Raw genomic sequence first — 22,233 nt, forward strand, 5'->3', positions numbered from 1 at the left:
CGGCTCCCTCTGAAGTCAGGACCTTGCGGCTGCTTGCACACCTGGTCTGTAATGCCCTGCCTGCCCCTCGCCCTGTGGTCTCTCATCGGGCTTGGGATTCCTCTCAGCACTTTAGTTCCTCTTGCCCTGCCAGGCTCTCCGCTGACTCCTGTAGCTGTCATGAGGTGACCAGCAGGAGGCCAAAGGCTTGTGCTGCGCCCCGGAGAGTCCCCACAGAAACCCCGGGGAGGGCTGCCGTGCCCCTGCGCACACCATCGCATGGGCCTGCCCTGCTGCTTGGCTTTCCTGTGGGCAGGCCAGACTGGTGGAGCCATGCAGGCCAACGCCTGCGTCTGGCACAAGGCACTGCCAGAGGGTCCCACAAAGCCTCCATGTGCCTGCAAACCCTCAGCCAGGTTTGCCTGCAAACCCTTTGCATCTTCCCCATCCAAACTGCATCCAGCTTAGGAGCCTGAGCACCAATGGGCCCCAAAGCCGCGACCACCACAGCCTGGCCTGGACTGGTGGGCAGAAGCGGTGCCCCTCTGGTCTGGGCAGCGATGCTGTGCTGGGTGGGACCGTGGGGGACTCCAGAGCTGTCTCTCCACCACTGAGGAAACCCCGTAGCTGAGGGACAGGCCTGCTGTGCTGCTCCGCACCGGGAGGAAGAGCTGCTGCTTGGCTGCGCAGGGGGGAGCAGAGCTGGCCGCCCCCAGGCAGCCTGGGCTGGGGGGCACATGCAGAGCCGCACACAGCACTGCAGACTTGGCTGCGCCCAGCCACAGGGACAAGGACCGCTCTGCACCCCCCCGACATGCTCCAGTGCTCGGATGTGAGCCCGCCCCTGCACTCATCCCCTGACACCGTTTTTCCACTACGTGAATGGCGGAAATGACTCACCGCTTTGTGCCACCTCCCTGCTGCTGCTCCCGGGTCTCCAGACGCACTGAGGAGGGGAAGCAGTTTTGCACAGAGCCCATGGCTCCTGTATCGGTGCCTGCCGCCAAGGCTATGGTCAAACATATACCTCAGCACCCCGTGGTCCCCCCGGGGAGAGGTGTGCATGGGGAGGCCCAGCATGCTGCAAGCCCCCTGCTTCCCTGTACCCCTGTGCTGCCCAGCCAGGTCCACCCCCAGCTCATCCTCCCACTTCAGCACTGAGGCCTGGCTGGGCCTGCCTGGGGCAGGGTCTGTCTCACTGCTGCAGCCCAGGGAGCATCTCCTCTCCCACAGTTACTCCTGCATTGCCAGTCCAGACGTAGCATGGCTCCGCTTGTGGCAGGGCTGGGACACACAAGCTGTCCCTCGTTTCCAAACCCTGTGGCTTGTGGCAGGGGTGCCCTTGGCTGGTCTCCTTCATGCCCCATGGACTGGCACCTGGGGAACCCCCTTAATCTGGTCTCACTGTGTCTGCACAAGGGCTGCCCACCTGGCTGCACTGGTTTCAATCTGATCTTGGCCAAGAGGCACCATCACTGCGTAGACCCATCAGGACCTGGATGCCCACCCAGCTCCCTCAGTCTGCAGCACAGGCTGCATCTAGGACAGGAGTCGGATCCGTGGGTCATTCAGGACTCAGGAAGTGAAAGGAAGAGAGGGACACAGCCAGGCTAGGCCCTCCCTGCCTGGGTCCTGACCCATCCTGTGCCTCCTGCTGTGGGGTGCACCTGCACCAGGTGTGGCCAGGGCAGCGGTGGGGCTGGGTGGGGGGAAGGTTGCTGTAAGTGTCCTTAGTGCCTGTGTGGATGGTGACTGCAGGAGCAGGGTGTGGGGGTGCAGAGGCAGCCGTGCCTGGTCCAGCATGCTTGGCAGGGGCAGAGGGCCAAGGTGGGTTTAGCTTGGGTCACACCCCCTCCGGCCTGGTGAAGTGGTAGCTAGACAGGAGCTGGTCCAGAAGAGCTCTCCAGGGCTGAGCACTGCATCGGCACTGTGCCCAGCCCCGGGGTGGCACTGTCCCTGCTCTGACAGCCCAGGGGGTGGGCTCTCCCCACTGGGGCTGGCCAGGGACTCCTCCAGTGACGGGTGGCTGCAGTGAGTCTGATCACACAGACCTGTCGTTAAGGCAACACAGTAGCTCCAAGAGCAGGTAAATATTTGCCCTGGGAGGTGGCTCTCTGCTCCAGCCAAGCCTGTATTTGCAGGGCTCCAGCCTTTGCTGTCAGCAGCGGGTCAAGGAGAGAAACTGCATTCGGGGCACTGCAGTCCCGCTCTGCCAGTGCCACTGGGCAGCACGAACCGCAATTGCAAAGATACCAACACTTGGGCTTCCACCACCTGGTGTCCTACGGGACAGGCCTGAGCACCCAGCTTGCCTGACGTTCGTGATCCGGAGCCGGTGGGCACCGTCCTTCAGTACAGTCATCAGCTGCCACCGTCAGATACTGGGCAGACCCTCCAAGAGGGCATAGTGCTGGGGCAGTGCAAAGGGTATCTATAAACCTGCCAGCAAACACCGAGCATGCAGCTCCATGCAACAGGGCCACGGCAGCAGCACGACACACACCCTGGGTGTCATTGCTAGGGTCTGCAGCCCCTGGGCAGCAGGTGTTTGCTCTGGGAGTGGTCCATGCCCATCTGCCCAGACCATGCTGGGCACCTGGGCCCACTGAGCTTCAAGCAGCACATCAATGTCTGCTCCAGACCCACTGGCAGGTGCTGAGCAGAAGGGGGAGCATGCAGCACAGGCAGTGCCAGACAGGCTCCCCAGGGAAGGGCCTGCCCCATGTGGGGATCCAGGCAGCCACTTGCCCTTGCTGTGAGGGCCTTGCCCAGGTGTGGGCATGGTGAGGGGACTGGCATAGCCATTTGCCTTGGGGCCATGTGCAGCCCCAACAGGAAAGCAGAGATCATGCACGTGCCTGGGGGTCAGGATGTGCTTGCTGCGGCTTGGGGATACCACAGCCCATAGGACCACCCAGAGGACTACTGGCAGGTCCCTCAGGCTGGCCAGGGTCCTGTGCTTCCCCCTTCTGGGGGACAAGGCTCTGCTGGCCTGGGGGAAGATGAGTCTGTGTCTCTGGGGAGGAGGGACCAGGCTGAGCCAGCCATGCCCCCCAAGCTGCCCAGGGGCTGCAGGGGTGAGCAGGGGCTGTACAGTGCTTGCAAGGAGCAGGCTGTGGTCACTGGTGCAAGGTTGGCCTCATGCCCCACTGCTGACCCCAGCCCAGATGGGAGCAGACCCCAGCCAGGGGAGGGCCCGAGCTGCAGAGATGGCCCAGCTTCCCCCTCCGGAGCTTGCTGCAGCCAGCATGGGCATGGGCTGAGGCTGCGTGGACGTCCTGAACACGCTGCCTCTGAACAAGGCCCTGGGCTGCCTGCTTGGCCCTGGAGCCAGGTCCTGCTACAATCAGCTAGCCCTGGCCCAAGTCCAAGCCCTGGCAACAGATTGCTTTCAGCGCACAGGTTGCTCCAGTGCAGGGACAGTTGTGGGAGTGGAGGTGCCCCCAGCTGCAGGAACACCACTGCAGTGCCCCAGGCCCGTGGCAGGGCCTTTGCTCACAACTCCTGGAGCTGCAGAGGCAGGGCTGTCCTGGCTGCAGCAGCAGTGCATTCCCGTGCAGCCTGATGCCAGCGTGGCCAAGGGCAGCACCGCCTGCTGCCCCCACCTGAGACCCATGTCCACCTGGGTGCTGCCCGCCCCACAGGGTAAAGTGCGGAGCAGGAGCCACCTGCCCACGTCAGCTCAGCCACTTGGCCCTGAAAGTAACAGAGCTGGGCTCTGGCAGAAACCCCTGGAGGAGCAGACCCCTGTCCCCAGCCAGGCTCAGGGGGACAGGGGTCAGCCTCTCACTGGGGACAGGTTACACCATCCCTTCCCAGTCCAGTGGTGTCAACCTGCTGGGAGAAGCATCCTTGGCACACCATGCACAGCTCCTGCTACCCAGGCAGGGGCGGTGGCTTGTAGCACCCAGACTGTGCCCCTTGGTTGTTCCTGGGCCCCCAAGCAGGCCCCGCATTCACCTGCAGCTTCTAGGGCAGTGTCCTCTACTAGTACCAGCAGAACTGCCCTCCCACCCCATCCCCGAGGGTCCTGCCCATGCCTTCCTCCTCCCCACAGGTACTGCTGCCATGGGCCTGGCACAGATCTGCAGGGCAGCGCTCCATCCTGGAGCTGTCCCTGGTGGGAAAGCTGCTCAGGCTGGTTCCCAGCAGTGCCAGGGGCTCTTGCAGGCCCCTCAACAGAGGCCTGGCTGATGGGGCATAAGGGCCGGTGCAGCAGCCAGTTGGTCTCTGCCACTGCCTCTGGTTCACCCAGCCCATGGGGCAGTGCCAGGCCTTGGGAAGGGCAGCCCCCAGCTCACTTTCAGGACCTGTGCAAGCTGCTCAGGTGTCCCCATCCCTTCCCACACCACACTGGATACAGGGGTATAAACAAGGCTTGGGCAATCTTTATTCTTGTTGGGGACCTGGGAACACATCCCACAGCAGAACACCACAGGTACAGCAATCAGCAGAGGTGATGGCTCCAGGCTGGGGCAACCCCATAGAGCGAGCCCAGCCCCTGGGCATGGCTGCTAGCTGGGAGCTCCTGGGAGGTGACAGCTCCCCAGGGGAACTGCTAAGGCACCAGGGTGGAGGCTGAATAATAAGGCACCCAGGAAGCTGTAGTGGAGGGCTGGGGAGGCAGCCCTGCTACAGCACCAGACTACCCAGCCATGCCTGGGGAATACATGGCTTTGCCCTCAAGCAGCCCACAGCTGCTCTGACCCCGTGGGGTTGGAAGAAACCAGGAGACATCACTGTGACTCTTCCAAGCCCTTAGGGCCACATCCTTTGGAGAAGAGCAGATGTCACTCCCAGCACCTGGCTGGCAGGACTGCGCCAACACCCAAAGCAGAAGGCACCATTGCAGTTGCCTAGTGCAGGAAAAGCAGATAGTCACTGGCTGCCCCAGTATGAGAACAACTGGGAAGAGCCCACGAGAGGTTTGGTCCTAGGGTAGGGACATCCCGGCAGTGCGGCTGCCCTGTGCCTGGAATGGGAGAGAATGGTGGCTTTGGTGCTTCAGCAAACAAGCAGAGCCCCAAGCCAGGGCGAGGAGAAGCTGCCTAGCAGAGATGGCTTTGGCACGTAGCTTCGAAGACCGGGATCAGGGTGGGGCAGCCTCAGTTGGTCCCAGTGTCAGTCTAGAGGGTTTGGTCCATGTGGAAGCTCAGGTCTTTGCAGGCCAAGGACAATTTGGGAGGGTGTCTGGGTCCTCTCTCCAGCAGCATGTGCTGCCTGTGACCCCCCATGGGCGGAGGAGACAGGCTCCAGGCTGCACAGAGGGGCAGGGGAACTCAGGGCAGAGGCCCTTCCTTCCCCTCTAGATGGAGGGGGAGGTATCATCTCACAGGGGAACGGTCGGGCAAGTCACTGGGTTGTTCTAGACTGCAGACAGAGGTAAAGCCCTGGGCAGGGGGAGGAGGAGGAGAGGGTGGTGGGGAAAGAGGAGGAGGAAGATGATAATGATGCTGAAGATGGAGGCAGCAAAGCAGCATGGGCTGATCAGAGGATCTGGCGTGGCATCCCATAGCCCGTCATGCCTGCCTGCGAGGCACCCCGGTTGGTGCCCATCTGCAGCCCGATCACATTCTGGCCCTCCTTCATTTTGTGATCCGAGAAGGCGCGGCGGTTCTCCTGGGATTTCCTGGGTGAGCAAAGCATGGTCAGAGCAGGGGGCAGAGCACAGCAGGGCCCAGGGCTGTCCCCACCTTTGTCACAGCATCCGCAGGGCTTAGGCAGGACATGCCAATGCCCCTTCAGGCCACAAAGGGCTGGCACATATCACCAGGCCCTCAAGCCAGCCCGGGCCAGACCCAGGACTGGCCCTGGGTCCTGCCCATTAGCACAGGGTTGGAGGGCACTCATTACTACCCCTTGCTCTGGGTCCCTTCCCCCTCCTCTGCTGGGAGCAGCAGTGCCAGCTCCAGTGCTTGCATACAGAGCCAACCTTAGGGAAAATGGCACCCTGGGCAAACTTGTAGTTTGTCCCCCCACACTCCAGAAGTCAGCGGTGCAGCTGCAGGCAGAGGCAAGCAGGGAGGCAGATCGGGGGAAGGGATGGAGAGAGCAGGGCTGCCCAGGCAGGTCCCAGCCCAGGTTTATCTCATCCCTGGGCACCACACTACAGCCACCTGGAAACTATCATCCCAGCTTGCTGCTGCCTGAGCACCCTGGGGGAGCTGTGGCTGAGGCCGGAAGCAATTTCAGCATTCCTGGTGCAGCAGCCAGCCTGGCCAGGCAAGGTTGTGGGGGTGGGATGGAAGGGTTAGGGAGCGCGGCTGTCCAGGCACATGGCCCAGTCCCCAGCACTATGGGCATCTCCCAGGCCCCATCGTGGCGGATGGGGAAACGTGCTCCCACAGCCACCTGCACTGCCCTGCCCACCTCCTCCTGAGCAGTGGCTGGAGGGCTGGGGAGATATCCACAGTGCATCTCCCTGGGATGGGGTGGGGTGCAGGGATCTGTTGGGACAGGGATAGAGTGGTGCTGTGTGTGCCCCCAATACCCCCGACCACAACGCCCTGGGCGGTCACCATGTCATCCACCCTTAAGGCCAGCTCTGCCTGCATATCTCCTCTGGGCCAGAGGACATGACTGTAGTTAGGTCACTTAGGGCTCCAGGGAGACCCTGCCCTGCCCTGCTCCTTCTAGCCCAAGCTGGCCCCTGCCCATTTAACTGTGTCCCCAGGGCAGCACCGGTCACTTACTTGGGGAACCAGTTGGGGTCTCCAAGGAAGAGCCCATCCTCCTTGGTGACAGCCAGGCTGCCCAGGTTCATCAGGGTCCTCTGCACGCAGGCCATGTTCTTCCCTGGGGGCAGGAGGCAGTGAGCATGGCCCAGCAGACTGACGCAGGTACAGCACCCAGGGTCCCTTGGGGGCTGAACTCCCCCCGGGCCCACAGTGTGCAGGGCCCCCCACCAGTCACAGGCTCTCTCACCCCAAGGTCTGGGCAGAAGCAGGGGTGTTTTTGGATGGGCAGCCCCCTCGCCCGCTCCTGGATGGCCATACCTCCCCTGAACCTCTCCCCAGAGGCTGCACATGTGCTAGTAGGGCCAGGGGGGCTGTGCTGGCCCCCAAGGGGCAGCCCTGAGACAGAAGAGAGCAGGTATGGGCTGGCTAGGGAGGTGGGGGTAAGTGTTTGGGTTGAGTCCCACCAATGCAGGAGCCTCAGGAGGCAGTCATAGGGTCTAGTGGGCAAAGACAGACCACAAGAAGAGAAGCGAGTCTGGAGCTTTGCCTGGGCTTGGGACAAGTGGGAAGCCTCCCAGCTGCAGCTTCAGGACTCCCTGGCCCTCTCCATGCTGGGATACATGGCTTGTGGCTGGAAGCAGCTGATCCCCCTGCCACTGCTCACCTTCCCAGAGGTCCACAGTCTGGAAGATGTCAGTAGCAGCTATGCCATAGTGCTCTGCTGCCTGCAGGAACTGGGAGATCTGCTCCATCTGCTTGAAGGCCATGGTTGAAGGCTGGAGCTTGGCCACTGGTGCCTGGCCCCTGGGGTAGAGGCTGTTGATGAGCTTGCACAGCACCTGGGTGGGAGGGAGGACCTGTGACACTGGATACAGGCTGCCAGGCCACTGCACATCACAGCCCCATCAGAAGAGAGCAGCAGGTGTTCCTGGTCCAGCACCACTTACCTGGTTGCCCCACTCCCTCACTTGCTGCTGCGTGGCAGGATGTTTTTACCCCTTCCTTAAAGGCACTGGGTGCTGGATGCAGCCAAGTCTGGGGATTGTGACTGGACTGTGCCAATGCTCCTGCTGGGAGCAGAGCAGACCCTGGCTGGAGGGTCTTGCCCCTCTGCTCAGGCTCAGACCGATGCTGCACTGGGGTCAGGGAGGAATTTTAACCCATGGTCAGATCAGTACAGACTGGGGGGTTTTGCCTTCCTCTGCAGCAGGGGCACAGGATCTACCTGGGATTGCTTGAGTATATGTTGACAACCTTTTACAACAGCAGGACGCTGGCTGCTGTGGTCCCCCTGCTTTCCCTGTGGTAGGTTCGGTCTGTACAGTGATGTCTGTATTGCGTCCAAGTCAACAGTAGTTATGCAAAGAGTTTAGATGATGGGTTGTCTGAGGTAGTTTGGATAGGACTGATCCTGCCTCGGGCACGGGGTTAGACTGGATGACCCCAGGAGGTCCCCTCCAGCCCCACTGCTCTGGGTTTCTGCTACTTACAGTGCCATCCTTTAGCCACTGCTGGAAGTTATCCTTGCCCGGCCCGGGCTGCTGCACACCTGCCCCCTCGCACTGCGTCACAATCCACTGGGTGAGGATCTGCTCCAGCTCGGGGTCGTACTGCCGGTCGATCTTCTGCTGCACCTCCCTGCTGAGCCCGTAGGCTGGTCCCCGGTTGGCCATGGTGACAGTAGGGTGTCTGCAGGGCACAGGGGCAGTGGGTAAGTGTGGGTGCCCTGTTGAGACCTACATCTAGCCAGCAGCATGGGACAGAGGTACAGGACCCCTCCCCAGTGCCACAAGTGCCCGCACCCTCTGGAGCTGTGCAGGAGCTGGTTTCGGGGCTGCCCAGCAGGGGATCTCTGGCTTTGTTTGGGAGGCTGCCCTGGGAGAGCCTGGCAGGCCAGACCAGGGACCCAGAGCCCCTACCCACTGAGGAAAGGGCTGCTCAGAAGACCCCAGTGCAGCTAGGGGTGGGGTCTCCTCCCTGGCCGGCTGCCCCAGGAGCCTGGGGAGCTGCCCATGCCCTTCTGTCTCCGTCCTGACCAGGGACAGCTCTGTGGCCCATGCCCCCACCTACCAGGGCAGAACCATGGCTCTGCAGAGGTCTCACCAAGCCAGGAGGGGCCCTGGGGCTCCAGCAGCTGAGCCCAGGACTAATTAATAGTTTCACAGAAATTAGGGGCCGGAAGGGACCTCAGAGATCATCAGGTCCAGCCCCCCTGCTCAAGGCAGGAAAGACTCCTGGAGTCAGATGACCCCAGCAAGGCGTGCATCCAGATGTCTTTTGAAGATCCCCAGGAAAAGTGACTGTGCCACCTCTGGGGGGAGTCTGTTCCAGACTCTGGACACACAAAAAGGAAAGAAGTTTTTCCTAATGTCTAATCTGAAGTGATCCTCTATCAGTTTATGATCATTATTCCTAGTCTTCCCCCTGGGGTGCCTTGGTGTTCTCCAACCAGGATGGCCTTAGACTGATGGCTAAGGCCATCCTGCTCCTCTGCTCATGCCAGGCTGCCCTGCCCTGCCCTGCCCATGGCTTAGACAGGGACTGGCTGGGAACATACAGCAGGGGTGGGACCTGACCCTTACTCTCCTGTGGGGTTGCTGCAGCCACAGCAGCACAGAGTCACTGAGGTCTGGGTAGAGCCAAGGGCAGGGTTGCTCAGGACCCCCCCCCACAACATCTCTTCCTGGAAGATACCAGCAGGAGCTCTGTCCAGCCAGCACTACCCATGCACCCCTCCACCCACTCCCAGCAGCCCCCAATGCATCCTTAGGCAAATCTGCCACAGCTCCGAGAGCAAGCACCTCTCATCCAGGACCTGCCCCATTCGAAACCCCGGCCCAACTGGGTTCTGCTCATGCACATGCTCAGCAGCACCCCTGGACCCGTCTGCCCTGCAGGGACTTGGGTGCCACAACTGACCCCGAGGGTGCATGAGTCTGAAGGAGCCACAGGCCTAGATTTCATGCTGCATGCAGGGTGCAAGCTGGGCCTGTCTGGGAAGGGGTGGACTTCAGTAGGAACTGCCCTCCCCACCCCCCCTTGCCCCAGGGTAGGAGCTCCCTCTCTGAGAAGCCTCTCAAGGGCATGCACCTGCCCAGCTCTTGCTCAGGGGCAGAAATTTTGGCTGGCCTCCTCCCTGCAGGCTCCAGCAAGCCCTGCCCCAGCACCTTCCCCAGAAGCAGAAAGGAGATCTTCCAGCCCCACATATTTCCTACCCCACAGCCCCCTCAGCGCTGCCCAGGTCTGGGGCTCTATCTAGTTCCAGCAGCACCCAGCTGAGACACGTACCGGCACCCCTTGCAGCCTCCTGAAGATGTGACCATGGGGCGCATTCATGCTGTAACGGAGGTGGCCAGGCCCCCCCCCCCACCCAGGGACAGTTCCCACCAGTGGGAAAGCACCTGCCCCGGCTCCCCTCCCTGGCCGACGGTACCAGGTGCCCGCACCAGATGCACGATGCCCTGCCTTCCCCATAGCACATTCCAGCCCTAATCTCTGGAATGCAGCCGGGTGCCGGGGCCAGGCCGGAGCTGCCAGCATCCATTCGCTGCAGCCTGGGATGGCGGGGGGCAGGCGGTGGCCGAGTCCTGTTCTGCACGGCTGCCTGCTCCCAGTGCCCACACTGCCAACAGTCGAGCTGCAGCTCCAGCAGCAGCCGTCCTGGTACCACAGTCGGATCCCTGCCAAGCTACCCTGGAAAGGACACCTCTTCCCTGCACTGGACACCCCACAGCAAGGGTGCATCTGGCCAAGCCCCTTTGCTGCATGAGACTCTCAGTCTCTGCCTCACAGCACAGGACCAGAGGAGCAGCCAGATTCCTGCCAGCCTCAGCCTGCAGCACAGCTACCCAATATCAGCCCCGGCTGTTCCAGCCACTCCAGCACGTAGGCACAGCAAGGCAGAAGGATTGACCCTGCTGCCCGCCTGAGAGGGCAGCGGGTGCCATACGGCCCTGTGCACAAGGGCAGTGCTGCTCTGGGATCTGGTGATCTGCTCCCTCCGCAGCTGCTCTCCTCTGCTGTGGCTGCTGTCTGTTCCCAGGCCCTGGGAGGCCCCAGGGAAGGGCAGTACTGGCTGGGGAAGGAGGGAAGTCAGGCAGCAGATGGACTCACCCTGATAGGGGTCATGCATCCTGCATGGGGCAAGTCATGCGCAGCCACCACCCTCTGGATTAGATACTGACCACAGGCAGATCCCAATTCAAACACACCAGCCCCGATAAGGACCCAATCCTGCCGCAGTACAGCGCCCAGCATTTCCATGTGACAGCAATCACCTCCCAGGGCACTTCCGCCAGAGTAGGTCCTGCCTAGCACCCACCCTGCCATGGGAAGGAGCCCGGGGAGTTCCCCCTCTCCACAGACACAGAGACTCCAGGGCCCCCCACTCTTGCGAAGTGATCAGCAGTCACCACTTCCTGCTCTCCAGCCCATGAGAGTAAGCATGCAGACTTGCCAGGGATCCCAGTTATTAATAGCACGGGAGACTCCCCCAGTGCCCCCTTGCACCACCGCCTCGGGGAAGAGCTGGAGCGGGCTTGGGGACCCATGTCCTATAAGGCCTGGTTGTGGAGGGGGAAGCAGTGGGCCGAGACCCCTGGCCTTGGTGCCCACCCCCAAAGCTGCCCGAAATGCTCCTCCCAGGGCTTTTAGCCTGCAAGAGCTAGGGAGGAGAGGAAGGCAGTCTGCTGTGGCCCAAAGTCCCTACCCCAGAGACCCACCAGCCCGGCAGCAGCAGGTCTCGCTACCTCCCACCCCTGCCCCCAAATACCCACCCATCTGCAAGCCTTTGGGGCAGGGAGTGAGCCCCTAGCTGGCCCCCGCCTGCCAGGCAGGGCAGCTGCCACACAGACCTCCCTCCAGCTGGTGCTGCCTGAACCCCAGGGGAGCAGCCATGCAGGACCCTTGCTTAGCTCCCTCTCCAGGACCTTGAGCGCAGCAGGCACCTGCCTGAGCCAGGAGGGGCTCACGGTGCCCCAGCTACCCAGTGTGCATGCCCAGCCCTGCCCAGGGGCAGGTAACTACTGCTCCAGTCTTGGTTGCCCTTCCTGCAGCTCCCTACCAATGGGGCAGTGCAAAGGTGCAGAGATGTTGATGACCCTGCACTGGGCACAGGCCCAACCAAGCTTCCCTTCACCAGGGCAGGGCAAGGCAGGCCCTCCAAGGAGGCTGAGACACGCTGCCTCTCAGGGTGTGCACACAGACCGTGACCCTGTGTCCTTCTGGGTGTGTGGGAAGTGTCAGCAGCACACAGTGTGGGGCCTTTGGTTAACCCCAAGGGCTGACCGCAGCCACCCGGCTATCGCAGCACAGACCCCACAGTGGAACCGGGCCAAGGGCAGGCAGAGCCCTCGGTGAACCCCACGAGCCAGGGCAGGGGCTGGTGCCGCCAAGAGGCTGGCCCCAACTCCCTTGCCTGCCAGCTCCTCGCCCTGCACAGCTGCTGCCGGCTCAGCACAGCTGCCCAGAACCGCCCACACCACAGGGGAAACACAGGCAGCTGCCAGTCTGGGAGAAGCCCGCACCAGAAGCTGCCATGGGCCAGAGCTAACTGGGCAGAGAACAGGCCCTCCCGGTCCCCAGCTCCACTAGGCAAGAGCCAGGCACCATCACAGTGGTCCTTGGCCTGCCCATGAGACAGCTTCTGCTGCCCTCACCCACTGCAGCATCCCCAGCCAGGTCCAAGGCAGTCCCCACCACCCTACACACACTACTGCAGCTCCCAAAGCAGAGCACGGCTCCTGGACGCCCCCCTGCAGGAGACGGGACTGAGAAAGGCTGGGGCAAGGCAGCAGCATGGCTACTACTCAAGCTGGAGCTCCCTCCTGAGGCCCAGGCTGGTAGCAAGCACCTGCCCTGCGGGGTGAGCTTGGCACTGTGAAACTACTGCTTGCACCAGGCATGCCCCAGGATGGCATATGAACCGACTTGCCTTGGTCTGCTCTCTCGGCCACTCAGCTTCTCCCTCCACAAAAGCCAGCACTTGCTTGTGAGCCCAGCCCCTCCCTGGGGGCACATGGGGTCCAGCTGCCTCAACCACACGGGTGTGATCCACCCAGGTGCCAGGCAGGCCCTGCTCATCCTCGGAAGAATTTGGCTCAAGCCCTACATCCCTGGGCTTCATGCTCTCGCTGCCAGCAGCTGGGAGCTCTAGCCTGTCCTGACTGCAGTGGTCAGGGATGACTGGAGGCAGGCTACAGCTTGGCGGCTGAGCCTGTCTGCAGCACAGGGCCAGCACCCACCTGGGGAACTGGCTTGGCATCAGGGCAGACGCAGGGGCAGAGCAGGGCCATTTCAGCCAAGTGCCATGTGATCAGCTCCCACCCCTGCCAGCCCCCTCCTTGTCCCAATGACCCCCACATCCACACTGCAGGGAGCTGCCCCCTTCCCGCACATGTCCCATGCTATAGGCCTGAAGCAGGGCTGCCTTGGTCACAGGATGGTGGGAGTCTGGCTCTGCTCTACAAGCCCATGGCTTTGGCAAGAAAGGCTCCGGGGGCAGGGGAGGGTCCAGAAGGCAGCCCTTGTACAATGCCCCACTGAACACCTGCCAGGACAGTGTGTGGCATTGGGAGCTTCCCCCCTCCCCCAGGCCAGTGTGCTATCAGGGGGTCCCCTCAGTGCAGAGAGTCAGTGGGAAAGGTGCCTCCAGCCACACTTCTGCAGGCTGGGAAGAGCTGCAGCAGGCACCAGGCAAAGCCGCAAGAGTGACCAAGCACTTGGAGGCTCCTCACTACGCCCCTAGGAAGGCCTGTGCAAAGCTTGAGGCGCCCAGACTATGAGTCACCGGCGGGGAGGAGACATCCTGTGCTGGAGGGATCTAGCCCAAGCAGACAAAGGATTAGCAGCGGGGCTGCAGGGCTCAGGCTGCAGCGAGGCACTGCAGGAGCCCAGCACCCAGGTGAGCAAGGGCAGGGGAGCCCAGAACAAGCCCGGTGGCAAGCGACAGGCAGCACGGGAGGCTCCAGCCCGCGCCACACAGGAGCTCAGCTGTGACATGCTGCTGCACTGAGCCCCAGAAGATGCTCGTCATCTCTACAGCACCAGGCTGCCCTGCCAGCACTCTCCCACAGCCCTGCCCTGGACAGCAAGCAGCAGCTCCCTGCAGCTGGGCTGGGAAGGCAGCCGGCCCCATGTATCAGACCACGCAAGAAGGGTCCCGGTCGGAGGGTCTGCACTGCTGCAGCCAGGCCCTGCCAAGCCCCAGCAGCCTAGGAAGGAGCTGGCCAGGAACAGATCGCTTAGACCCGCAGGCACCAGGGGCCTCTCCTGGCTGCTCTCCCAGGCACCACAGGCCCCAGAGCAGGACTCTGCAGGCGCCTGGAGAAAGCAACAGAGAACCAAGCCCACCCCTGCCAAGCCTGGGCTGGTGCTGAGCAGAGCAGACTTGGAGCAGCTACCAGGGCACCTCAGTCACCAGAGCACAGCTTGGTTTGACCAGCACCCAGGGGCCCTGCTCTGCCCTGCCAGAGAGCAGCTACAAACAGGGACACGAACCCAGACCCGCATCCAACCACCACCCAGAGCCCCTCGCCAGCTCACACAAACAGGAGCAGAGGCTCCGGAGCTGCATCCTCCACCCACCCCAGAAGAGACATTCAGGCAGATGGGCCACATCCCACACTGGTCTCTGGCTCCCCCGGCAGAGCCAGGACGGACTCCCTGGGCCTGCAGGGGCAGAGGGGCCGGCCCTGGAAACAGGCGGGCTGAGTGGCTTGGAAGGCAGCTTTCCAGGAGCCACTGGAGAGCCAGGCTCCCGGCCAGGGCGGATTAGGAAACCAAGAGGAACTGGAATGGGCGTAGACAGCCGTTTCCTCAACACACAGTGGGGCTGGCTGAGGAGGGCAGGGTTGGGAGGGCAGCACAGCACCCCAGGCATTTTCCAGTCCAGCAAACAGCCCCCCAGACCCGCTGCAAGGTAGCCTGGGGGCAGGCAGCACAGCCCCTTGAGACGCTCAGCAGGAGCCCCAGCCCCTGCACAGGCAAGAAAGCCCCTAGGTGGGGAAGCCCCAGGATGTGGAGCAGGTCACCAGGGCCATTGCCATGGATTCAGTACACAGCAACAAACCAAAACAGGAAGAGGGGGTGGGCACAAGTCTGCCCTGTGCCAGGGCATGCATAGGTCATGCCCAGAACCTGATGCAAGAAGTGTACCCATCTGGGCAGCACCTCCAGGTAGCAGGCAGGGAAGAGGGGGGGCAGCCTCCCTGCACAGAGCCACACCGTCCCAGCCCTTCCTGCCCGTGAGCCCGGGCTCGACGCCCACAGTGGGCAGGGCACGCAGCCCCAAGCCGGCAAGGTGCCAGGGGTGTCCACATTTGTCAGCACAGCAGCTCCCCACCCCAGCGCACCTTGCTCTGCAGCTACTTTGGTCCCAGGAGCAGCCTCCAGGTTTGAAGCAGGGCAGCCAGCACGGGTAGGGCGCGCCCCATGCCCACTGAGGCTGGGGCAGCCCTCGGGAGATTCATGGCCCTGTGAGTGAAGGGCCAGTCCCGACAGCCTGCTGGCTCGCTGGCTAGGAAGGGACCAGACCACGCTCAGGGGCCCACCCTCCTGGGATTAGCCCTGGCACGCAGAGCTGGACGGCCCTGCAGCCCACCTCCACGCCCAAGCACCCAGAGCTCAGGCCCTGCAGCTGCATCTTCCCCTTCTCTGCAAGGCCGGGGCCGCCCCGCCAGCTCCTCGTGAAGCTCTGGGGGAAAGGAGCATCGCCCCTGTGCAGAGGAGCTGGGCTTGGCCAAGGCCCATCTCCCGCAGCCCGCCGGGCGGGGGCCGAGGCAGGGGAGGCCGAGGCCTTCCTGTTGATGCGGGCCAGGAGCGGCAATCCTCCCCGCCGCCACCTGCCCCGCCCGCCCGCCCGCGGCCAGGGGCCAGCCCAGCCCCAGCGCCCGCCGGCCCTGCGCTCCCCGCGCAGCCCACAGGCGCTGCGCCCGTCCAGGCTAGAGACGCCCGGCACGGCCCGGCACGGCCCGGCGAGCGGGGGCGGGCGGCGGACGCACGTGGCGGCCGAGCTCAGCAGCGGGCCGGGACCGGGACCCCGCTGCCCGAGCCGAGCCCACGCGGGGCCGGTCCCAGCGCCCCCCGCCCCACCGGGAGATGGGGGGACCCCGGTGCCCGGCCACGGAGACCCGACCCCGCCCTACCTCGACTGCGGCGCGGGCTCCGGCTGTCCCGACAAGCGGCTCCGCACGTTTGAGGGCTGATGTCAGCGCTGGCGGCCGGGGCCGGGCCGGGCGGGGCGGCTCCGCCCGCGGGGCCGGGCTCTCGGAGATGGAGGCGGGGCCGGGGCCCGCGGGGAGGCTGCACCTGAGCTCCCCCGTGCACACGAGGGGCTGCTCCCGGCGAGTCCGGAGGCGTTTGGTTTAATTCCGTCTTTGGGGCCGAATCGGCTCCGGGGCTGCGGGCGAGCAGCGCTCCCTGGTTGAGCCCGGCTGGGGACCGCCGCCGGGGCGCCTCCGCCCGCCCGCCCACAGTCGCAGCCCGGCGCTTGGACACCCCCGGGTCCGTGGGGCTGCAGGCCCCGACCCGGGGGCGCGGATGCCCCCGGCCTCACTTGCCATTTTAGCCCGAAGGGCAAAGGAACAAGCGAGGGGCACATCCCCGTCTCCGTGAAGCAGGGTGACGCGGGGATCCTCCCGCTGCGCAGTGCGTTGCACCGGGCTGCGCCCTCTACTACACACCCCCATTCATTCAAGTGATCGTGGCCCGGGGAACAGGCCCGTGTGTGTGTGGGGTGAGCGGAGCCTAACTGATTAACTCCTGCTGAAAACCAAACCAGCTAAGAGCCCCCAGGCAAAAAGGGGCCTTGCTCTGCCCCGGTGTTCCCAGGGGCTGAGCAGCCAAGCCCAGGACATCACTGGCGGTCAGACCTGATGATTTGTTTAGGTCCCTTCCGACCCTAAGTACTCCGAAGTACTACGATTGTGGGCTATCGAGGCCAGCTTTGCCCTCCCCTGGGGTGGCACTGACCATCTGCCCATTGGGTGGGGAGACCGGACGGAAAAGGCTCCCAGATAAGATCAGACTTCTCGGAGTTGCAAATGCAGATGCAGCCTCTTGATGGGGGAAGGCTCCTGCTGGGCAGGATGCAGCTCAGACCCAATGCAGCTGCTGGCTCCGGGTGGCTTTGGCCTTGCCTGCACATGGGCACTGCAGCATTGGCCTAGCTGCTGTCTCTCCCTCAGTGCAGGGTTTGAACCGGGCCAACCTCAGTTTAACCTGTCCCAGTTTATGTCCCGACATAATCAGCCCCACGCTTGCAGCACAGAAGCTGTGCTGCAAAACAGAAAGAAAAGACGGTGGAAGACACAGGGAAAAGGAAAGAATGGGACAGACTGTTCAAGAACAAGACCACCAGAGAGGAGGAAGAAGAGGATGATGAAGAGGAGAGGACCACAAACACAAAGACTCAGGAGTGGCAGAGCAGTGAAAACTGGGGAAAGAAACAGAGGGCTTATAATGGGGGTGGGAAGGGGAGCGGAAGGGGAGAGGCACAGAGGCTGTTTGCACGACTCTATGGGTACAGGAGATGGAGACAGGCACACAGACGCAGGGGTGATGCTTGCTAACTGTGTGTTATGGACTGTCCAGTGCACCAGGTCTGTCATAAGATAGGACAGTAAAAGTTTGGGGGAGGGGGGGTGTACACATGGAGAAATCCCTAGTCTGACCCTAGCTTTAACCATCACCAGTGGCATTTGCCAGAGTCTGCAGCTCTAGGATTGGCCTTACTCATCAACTTGAGCCCCTCTATCATGTGGGATCACTGTTGCTGCCAATATATACATGCGCACACACACATATACACACACGCACATATATATTTTGCAAAAAAAAAAAAAATTCTCGGGGACTTTGATGGGCTGAGATCCTGCTGCAGTGAGGGCTAGGCAAGTAGCAGGAAGAAAGACCTGGAGGGCTGGGGCAGGGAGGCAAATGTGCAGGGCCCAGGCAGTGGCTGGGGGAGGATGTGCCTAAGAGTAGTGACAAGGGAACGAGGTACAGCACCTGTAGGAAGCAGGATGTGCACCCCGCTGGGTAAACCGCCTTAACCCCAGGGAAGGAGAACCAATGCACAATAGCTGTGATTCATGGGCAGCTAAACTGAGCTGGCTTAGTGTCTGCTTTGTGCAGGATTAACAGCCTGCCTGCGGGCAGGGACTGTGGAGCAGCTGATGGGCAGCAAGTCCGCAAGTTTGGACTCTGGATCTGGCTGGGCTCATGGCCCCATCCAGGCTTGGCTCCTGCTCCCTTGTGGCAGAAGGTCTGTGGGGCTCACACCCTGCCTCTGTGTGCTCTGTCCCCATTCGGGCCATGCCCCCTCATTTGGGGCCAGCTGGCAAAAGTGGGACTTGCCCTGGCTTCTCCAGCTGCTCCAGGAGTTGCTTTGGAGACAGAAACCATGCCCCTGGGGTTGTGAGGTTTGCTCCAGGGTAAGGGAGTGCTCAGCCTGGGCAGCACAGATGGCCTAGATCTGATCTATCCTTAAAGGCCCCCCACCACACCAAACTCCTACTGGAACCAGTGGTATTGGGTGCCCAGACTCCTTTAAGAATCCAGGCACCAGTGCCTTTGTAGCCCCAGGGTGCTGGAGGGAGCCAGCAAAGCAGGTCTGTGGAGTGCAGAGACCACTGCACGAGGGTCCCTGATATTAGGGGGCTAGGTACCAGGTAGCCTTGGGGACAGGTAAAGACACAGGGGCCTGATGATCCAAGGCCTGGACAGTACTAGGAGGTCCTGCCATGCTGGGATGCCCTCAGGATGTGGCTCTATCCGTGGGGCGGGCAATTATTTTGGGTGGAGGGTCGCTTACTGAGTTTTGGCAAACTGAGGGCCACATGACAGGCAGCCAGGGGCAGATAAATATTTTCTAAATTTTTTAGGGGGCCTGTGGGCCAGATAGAATGGCCTGATGGGCCGCAACCCGCCTGCAGGTCACATTTTGCCCACCCCTGCTCTATCCCCTAGCAAATGGCAGGGTGCATGCAGGCACGGCCCAAATGAACGCCAGACTCTCAGCTCGCTGGGACCAGTGCAGCCTGGGGGCAAAAGTCAGGGTTGCTGTCTTGTGTTCGTTAATGATCTTTCAATGATTGTTCCATGGAGCAGGTGCTCAAGGGAACAATCACCTTGTATTGCCATGGGACTAGGAGCTGTGTTCAAATGCCCCTGCCTGGCGGCAGCAGCAGAGATGGGGGCAGGGAAACTGGCAGCACCTTGCTGCATGGGGGAAGGGGCTGCTGGCAGGCCTAGCTCTTGGTTGCTTTCCTCCCCTCCTGGACTGGGTTTGCTTTGGGAGTGCCTAAGTCTCAGGTCACCAGGCTGGCAAGAGAGGCTGTGGCTGGTTGCTGAGGTGGGCTGAGGGCTGGAGCACACTTGGGGCTGTGAATGGCATGAATCAGCTTGGCAGTCTCAACTCTGCCATGTGACACCTGGCACAGGGAACATGCTGCAGTTATAGTGGGGAGGGAGTGGGTGCCTCTGAAAGGGAATTTCCCCCCTACCTACAGGTCCACCCCTTCCTGGTTGTTGTCCATGCTCCTGGCAAGCCTGCAGACCCTAGGGAGGGGGCTGAGGGGTGCCTGTACATGCTGAGGCTGGCAAGGGCAGCAGACTGGAGCCAAATCTGGCCCTGGTGCACTGGGGGTGGGAGCCTGGGGCCTGAGGAGCTGGCCTTATTGCTCCCATATGATGGTGGCTGGGGCCTGTCTGCTGCCCTGCACTGGAGGCTCCTGGTTGCTGAGCTGAACAGCCCAGGACTTGTGGGGGAGGCCCTGCCAGAGACCCAGTAGGTGCAGAGCCCTGCTTGTCCTCATGCCAACTTCCCGAAGGCTGCGGTGCCCCTTAGCAAGGGAGCCTGGGCTGCAGCCCCTCAGCTCTGGGCCTGGCTGGTGCAGTCACTACACACTCAGGGTCAAGGCAGCCTCACCCCAGGTCACCGTGAATGCTTGTGTGTCAACCACTTGTCCGAGGCCACACAGCAGTTCTGGATGCAATGTGGGGCCTGATGCCTGCAGGGAACGAGCCGCCCCTCCAGAAGCCAGGGGCAAGGCAGGGCAGCAGGCTGGAAGGGGGGTGGGTGGAGCACTGAGCCAGCAGGGGATTTGGGGGCATCAGCAGCGACGGCTACAAGTCCGTGGAGGTGTACCGAAGACATGGAGGGTGCGGATTAGGCTAGACGAAGTCCAGAGTGGGACACAGCAGTCTGCAGGTTGGGGCCCGTTGAGCAGATCGAGGGCAGCAGCCCAGCCACACCTCGGATAACAAGCAGTGCGCGGAGGTGAGGTCAGCTACTCTGGGCAAGCCAGTCCCTGCCTATCCGGCTGGGGCACGCCAGGGCTCCTCCTCTCCATCAGAAGGGCGGCTGATTGCTGTTCTGGCTGCTACTGCACTTGCCTGAACGCTGAGTCCAGCGCCGGGCACGGGAGCCCATCGGGGCCTGTGGCACCATCACAGCAGTTCTGGGCACAGGAGGTGCCCCCTCCCTCCCAGCCCTGTCAGGCTCACCCAGATCCCCTCCCAGCACTTCCCGGTCCTTCCTTCCAGTCCCAGCGCCCCTGCTTCTGCTCCCCTGGCTCCCTCTCCCCCTTCCTGGTCCACATGGTGAACGGGGAAGCACCCGGCTCGGCGTTAGGGCTGGAGGGGGCTTCACCTCCACCCAGCCAGCCCCGCTGCCTGCAAGGGTGAGTGCCTGTGAGGGCCCGGGCACCTGCCGCGAGGAGCTGCTGGCACGTGGCAGCGCCTGGCTCACCAAGGAAGCCCTGGAGCAGCTCAGCGCCCCAGCTGCTCCAGGCTTGTCCCCCGGCCCTGGGCTGAGCTGGACCCAGCCCCCCAGGGGCATGCCCTCCCCCTGCCCAGGAGGGGAGCCGCCCGGGGGCGGGGCGGGGCGGCAGCAGCGCTGGCTGCACTGGGCGGTGCCTCGCCCCCCGCAGCGCATCGGGGGGGGGGGGCCGGGGCTCCCCCCGCGCCTCCCACGTGATGTGTCCCAGCATGCCCATATATGGGAAGAGAGGAAGCCGCGGGCGGGCGGCGCTGCGGGCACGGCCCCGTTAACCCCGCGGGTGCCGGCGGCGCTGCCCAGGGCACGGCCCCCGGGGGCGCGCGGAGCCACGCCGCTCTGTGCATGTGTCTTTATTCCGCAATGCCGCGCCCGCCCCGTCGCGCAGGCCGCGGAGCAGGCGGCCCGGCCCGGCCCGTCACAGCAGCGTGGCCAGCTCGAAGCGCTCGTCGTGGCGGCGGGTGCGGCGCTGGCGGGCGGCCTGCCTGCGGCGCCGGTAGGCCAGGAACTCCTCCTTGAGCGCGGCGCAGCGCGCCTCCGGGCTGGGCGCGCCCGGCACCTCCAGCGCCTCCGCCGACCTGCTGGAGCTCACGGACGAGGCGCTGCTGTCGCCGGGCGCCCTGGCACCTGCAGCCGCACGGAGAGCTCAGAGCCGGCCCGCCTGCGCGCCGCGTCCCCGTCCCGTCCCGTCCCTTCCCGTCCCCCCCAGCCCGGGGCTGGCGCTTTGGGTGGAGGGGACTTGATGGGATCCCTGAGCCCCTGGGTCCTGAGCGGAGGAGCGCTGCTCCCCTGCCCCTCCACCGGGGCACCGGGGCGGGAGACGGGCCGCGCTAGCCCTGGCTGGGACAACGCGCTCGCCTCCCCCGGGGCGGCAGCCCGAGGGCGCAACAAGGGAGCCTGGGGCAGGACTTTCGGGCTCATGGAAAAAGGCCCCAGGGCATTGCCCGGCCTGTACCTCCCCGGGGCGGGGGGGGCTGGAGCCGGCTCCAGAGGTAACCAGGGGCCAGGGCAGTTCTGGGACATCCAGCCGGCCCTCCCCGCAGGAGCCCTCCGGCCCCACTCACTCTGCCTCTCCAGCTCCCGCACCGCGATGGTGGAGACGGGTCTCTTGGGGTCGCCGCTGCGGTAGAGCTGCAGCGCGTCCAGGATTTCCGACTCCAGCGCAAACTCCGAGTCCCACTCGTAGTTCTCGTCCACAGACGTGTTCCTCCTGCGGGGCAGAGGGCCCCGGGCCGGCGTGAGCAGGCAGGGCTCCACGCACCCGCCCAGGAGGCAGGAGGAGCGCACAGACGGGGGCAGCTGCCCTATCCTGACCCAGGGAAGATGGCAGAGGGCACAGGGCAGGCCCCTGGTGGGAACATCCCAGGGCAACTTGGCCCCGCTGCCTGCAGAGGTGCTGGGGCAGGGACCAGGCAGGGGGCAGTCGGGGCTCCTGCTCCATCCCAGCCGCAGGCTGCAGTGACACTTTGTGGGCAGACCTGAGAACTGCAGCTCACTGCTGCCAGGCTGCTGAGGCCGCAAAGCTCTCGGCAGCAGGCCCTATTCCCTCCTCAGCCCTCTGGCCCCGGACCCCTTTCGCCCAGCCAACGGGCATGTGCTGGGCGCTTGGGCAGGCAGGTGGCCTTGTCACCCCGTGCTGAGCACGAGTGACCCAGCTGAGCCGCATGAGAGCCGATCGTGGGCTGCCCTATGCTACTCCAGTGCAGGGCGTGCACTGCAGGGTGCCATCCAGGCCCACCTTCTCCGGTCAGAGTCCCTGAGCTTGGCACTACCATGGGCATGGCCTGCCTCAGCTCCCTA

At 63.4% G+C, this 22,233-nt stretch overlaps 2 protein-coding genes across 2 annotated transcripts in view; both read right to left on the reverse strand.

Moving 5' to 3' along the window:
• Positions 1-4,345: 4,345 nt before the first annotated feature.
• On the reverse strand, positions 4,346-15,908 carry TAGLN2 (transgelin 2). The gene is made up of 5 exons (XM_006272585.4): positions 15,800-15,908; positions 8,147-8,345; positions 7,321-7,495; positions 6,672-6,774; positions 4,346-5,608 (listed from the first exon to the last, which is right to left on the reverse strand). The coding sequence occupies exons 2-5, from the start codon at positions 8,327-8,329 to the stop codon at positions 5,467-5,469; spliced, it is 603 nt and encodes a 200-aa protein (XP_006272647.1). The 5' UTR covers positions 8,330-8,345; positions 15,800-15,908; the 3' UTR covers positions 4,346-5,466.
• A 4,862-nt stretch (positions 15,909-20,770) lies between these two features.
• Positions 20,771-22,233, reverse strand: part of IGSF9 (immunoglobulin superfamily member 9) — a 33,213-nt gene continuing 31,750 nt past the window's right edge. Inside the window, exons 19-20 of the mRNA XM_019486991.2 lie at positions 21,498-21,643; positions 20,771-21,060 (exon numbers count right to left, since the gene is read on the reverse strand). Coding sequence (XP_019342536.2) covers positions 20,852-21,060; positions 21,498-21,643 — 355 coding nt within the window. The 3' untranslated portion in view covers positions 20,771-20,851. The remainder of the gene's footprint in view (positions 21,061-21,497; positions 21,644-22,233) is intronic.

Source organism: Alligator mississippiensis, chromosome 15 (genome assembly GCF_030867095.1).
Source record: "Alligator mississippiensis isolate rAllMis1 chromosome 15, rAllMis1, whole genome shotgun sequence".
NCBI lineage: Eukaryota > Metazoa > Chordata > Crocodylia > Alligatoridae > Alligator > Alligator mississippiensis.

What these genes read in the sequence shown, in the direction of transcription:
- TAGLN2 (XM_006272585.4), bottom strand. Translation starts at nt 8,329, where the DNA reads ATGGCCAACCGGGGACCAGCCTACGGGCTCAGCAGGGAGGTGCAGCAG. An exon ending in AGTGGCTAAAGGATGGCACT is followed by an intron (nt 7,496 to 8,146) that starts GTAAGTAGCAGA and finishes CCTCCCACCCAG; the next exon opens with GTGCTGTGCAAGCTCATCAA. An exon ending in GACTGTGGACCTCTGGGAAG is followed by an intron (nt 6,775 to 7,320) that starts GTGAGCAGTGGC and finishes TCCTGCCCCCAG; the next exon opens with GGAAGAACATGGCCTGCGTG.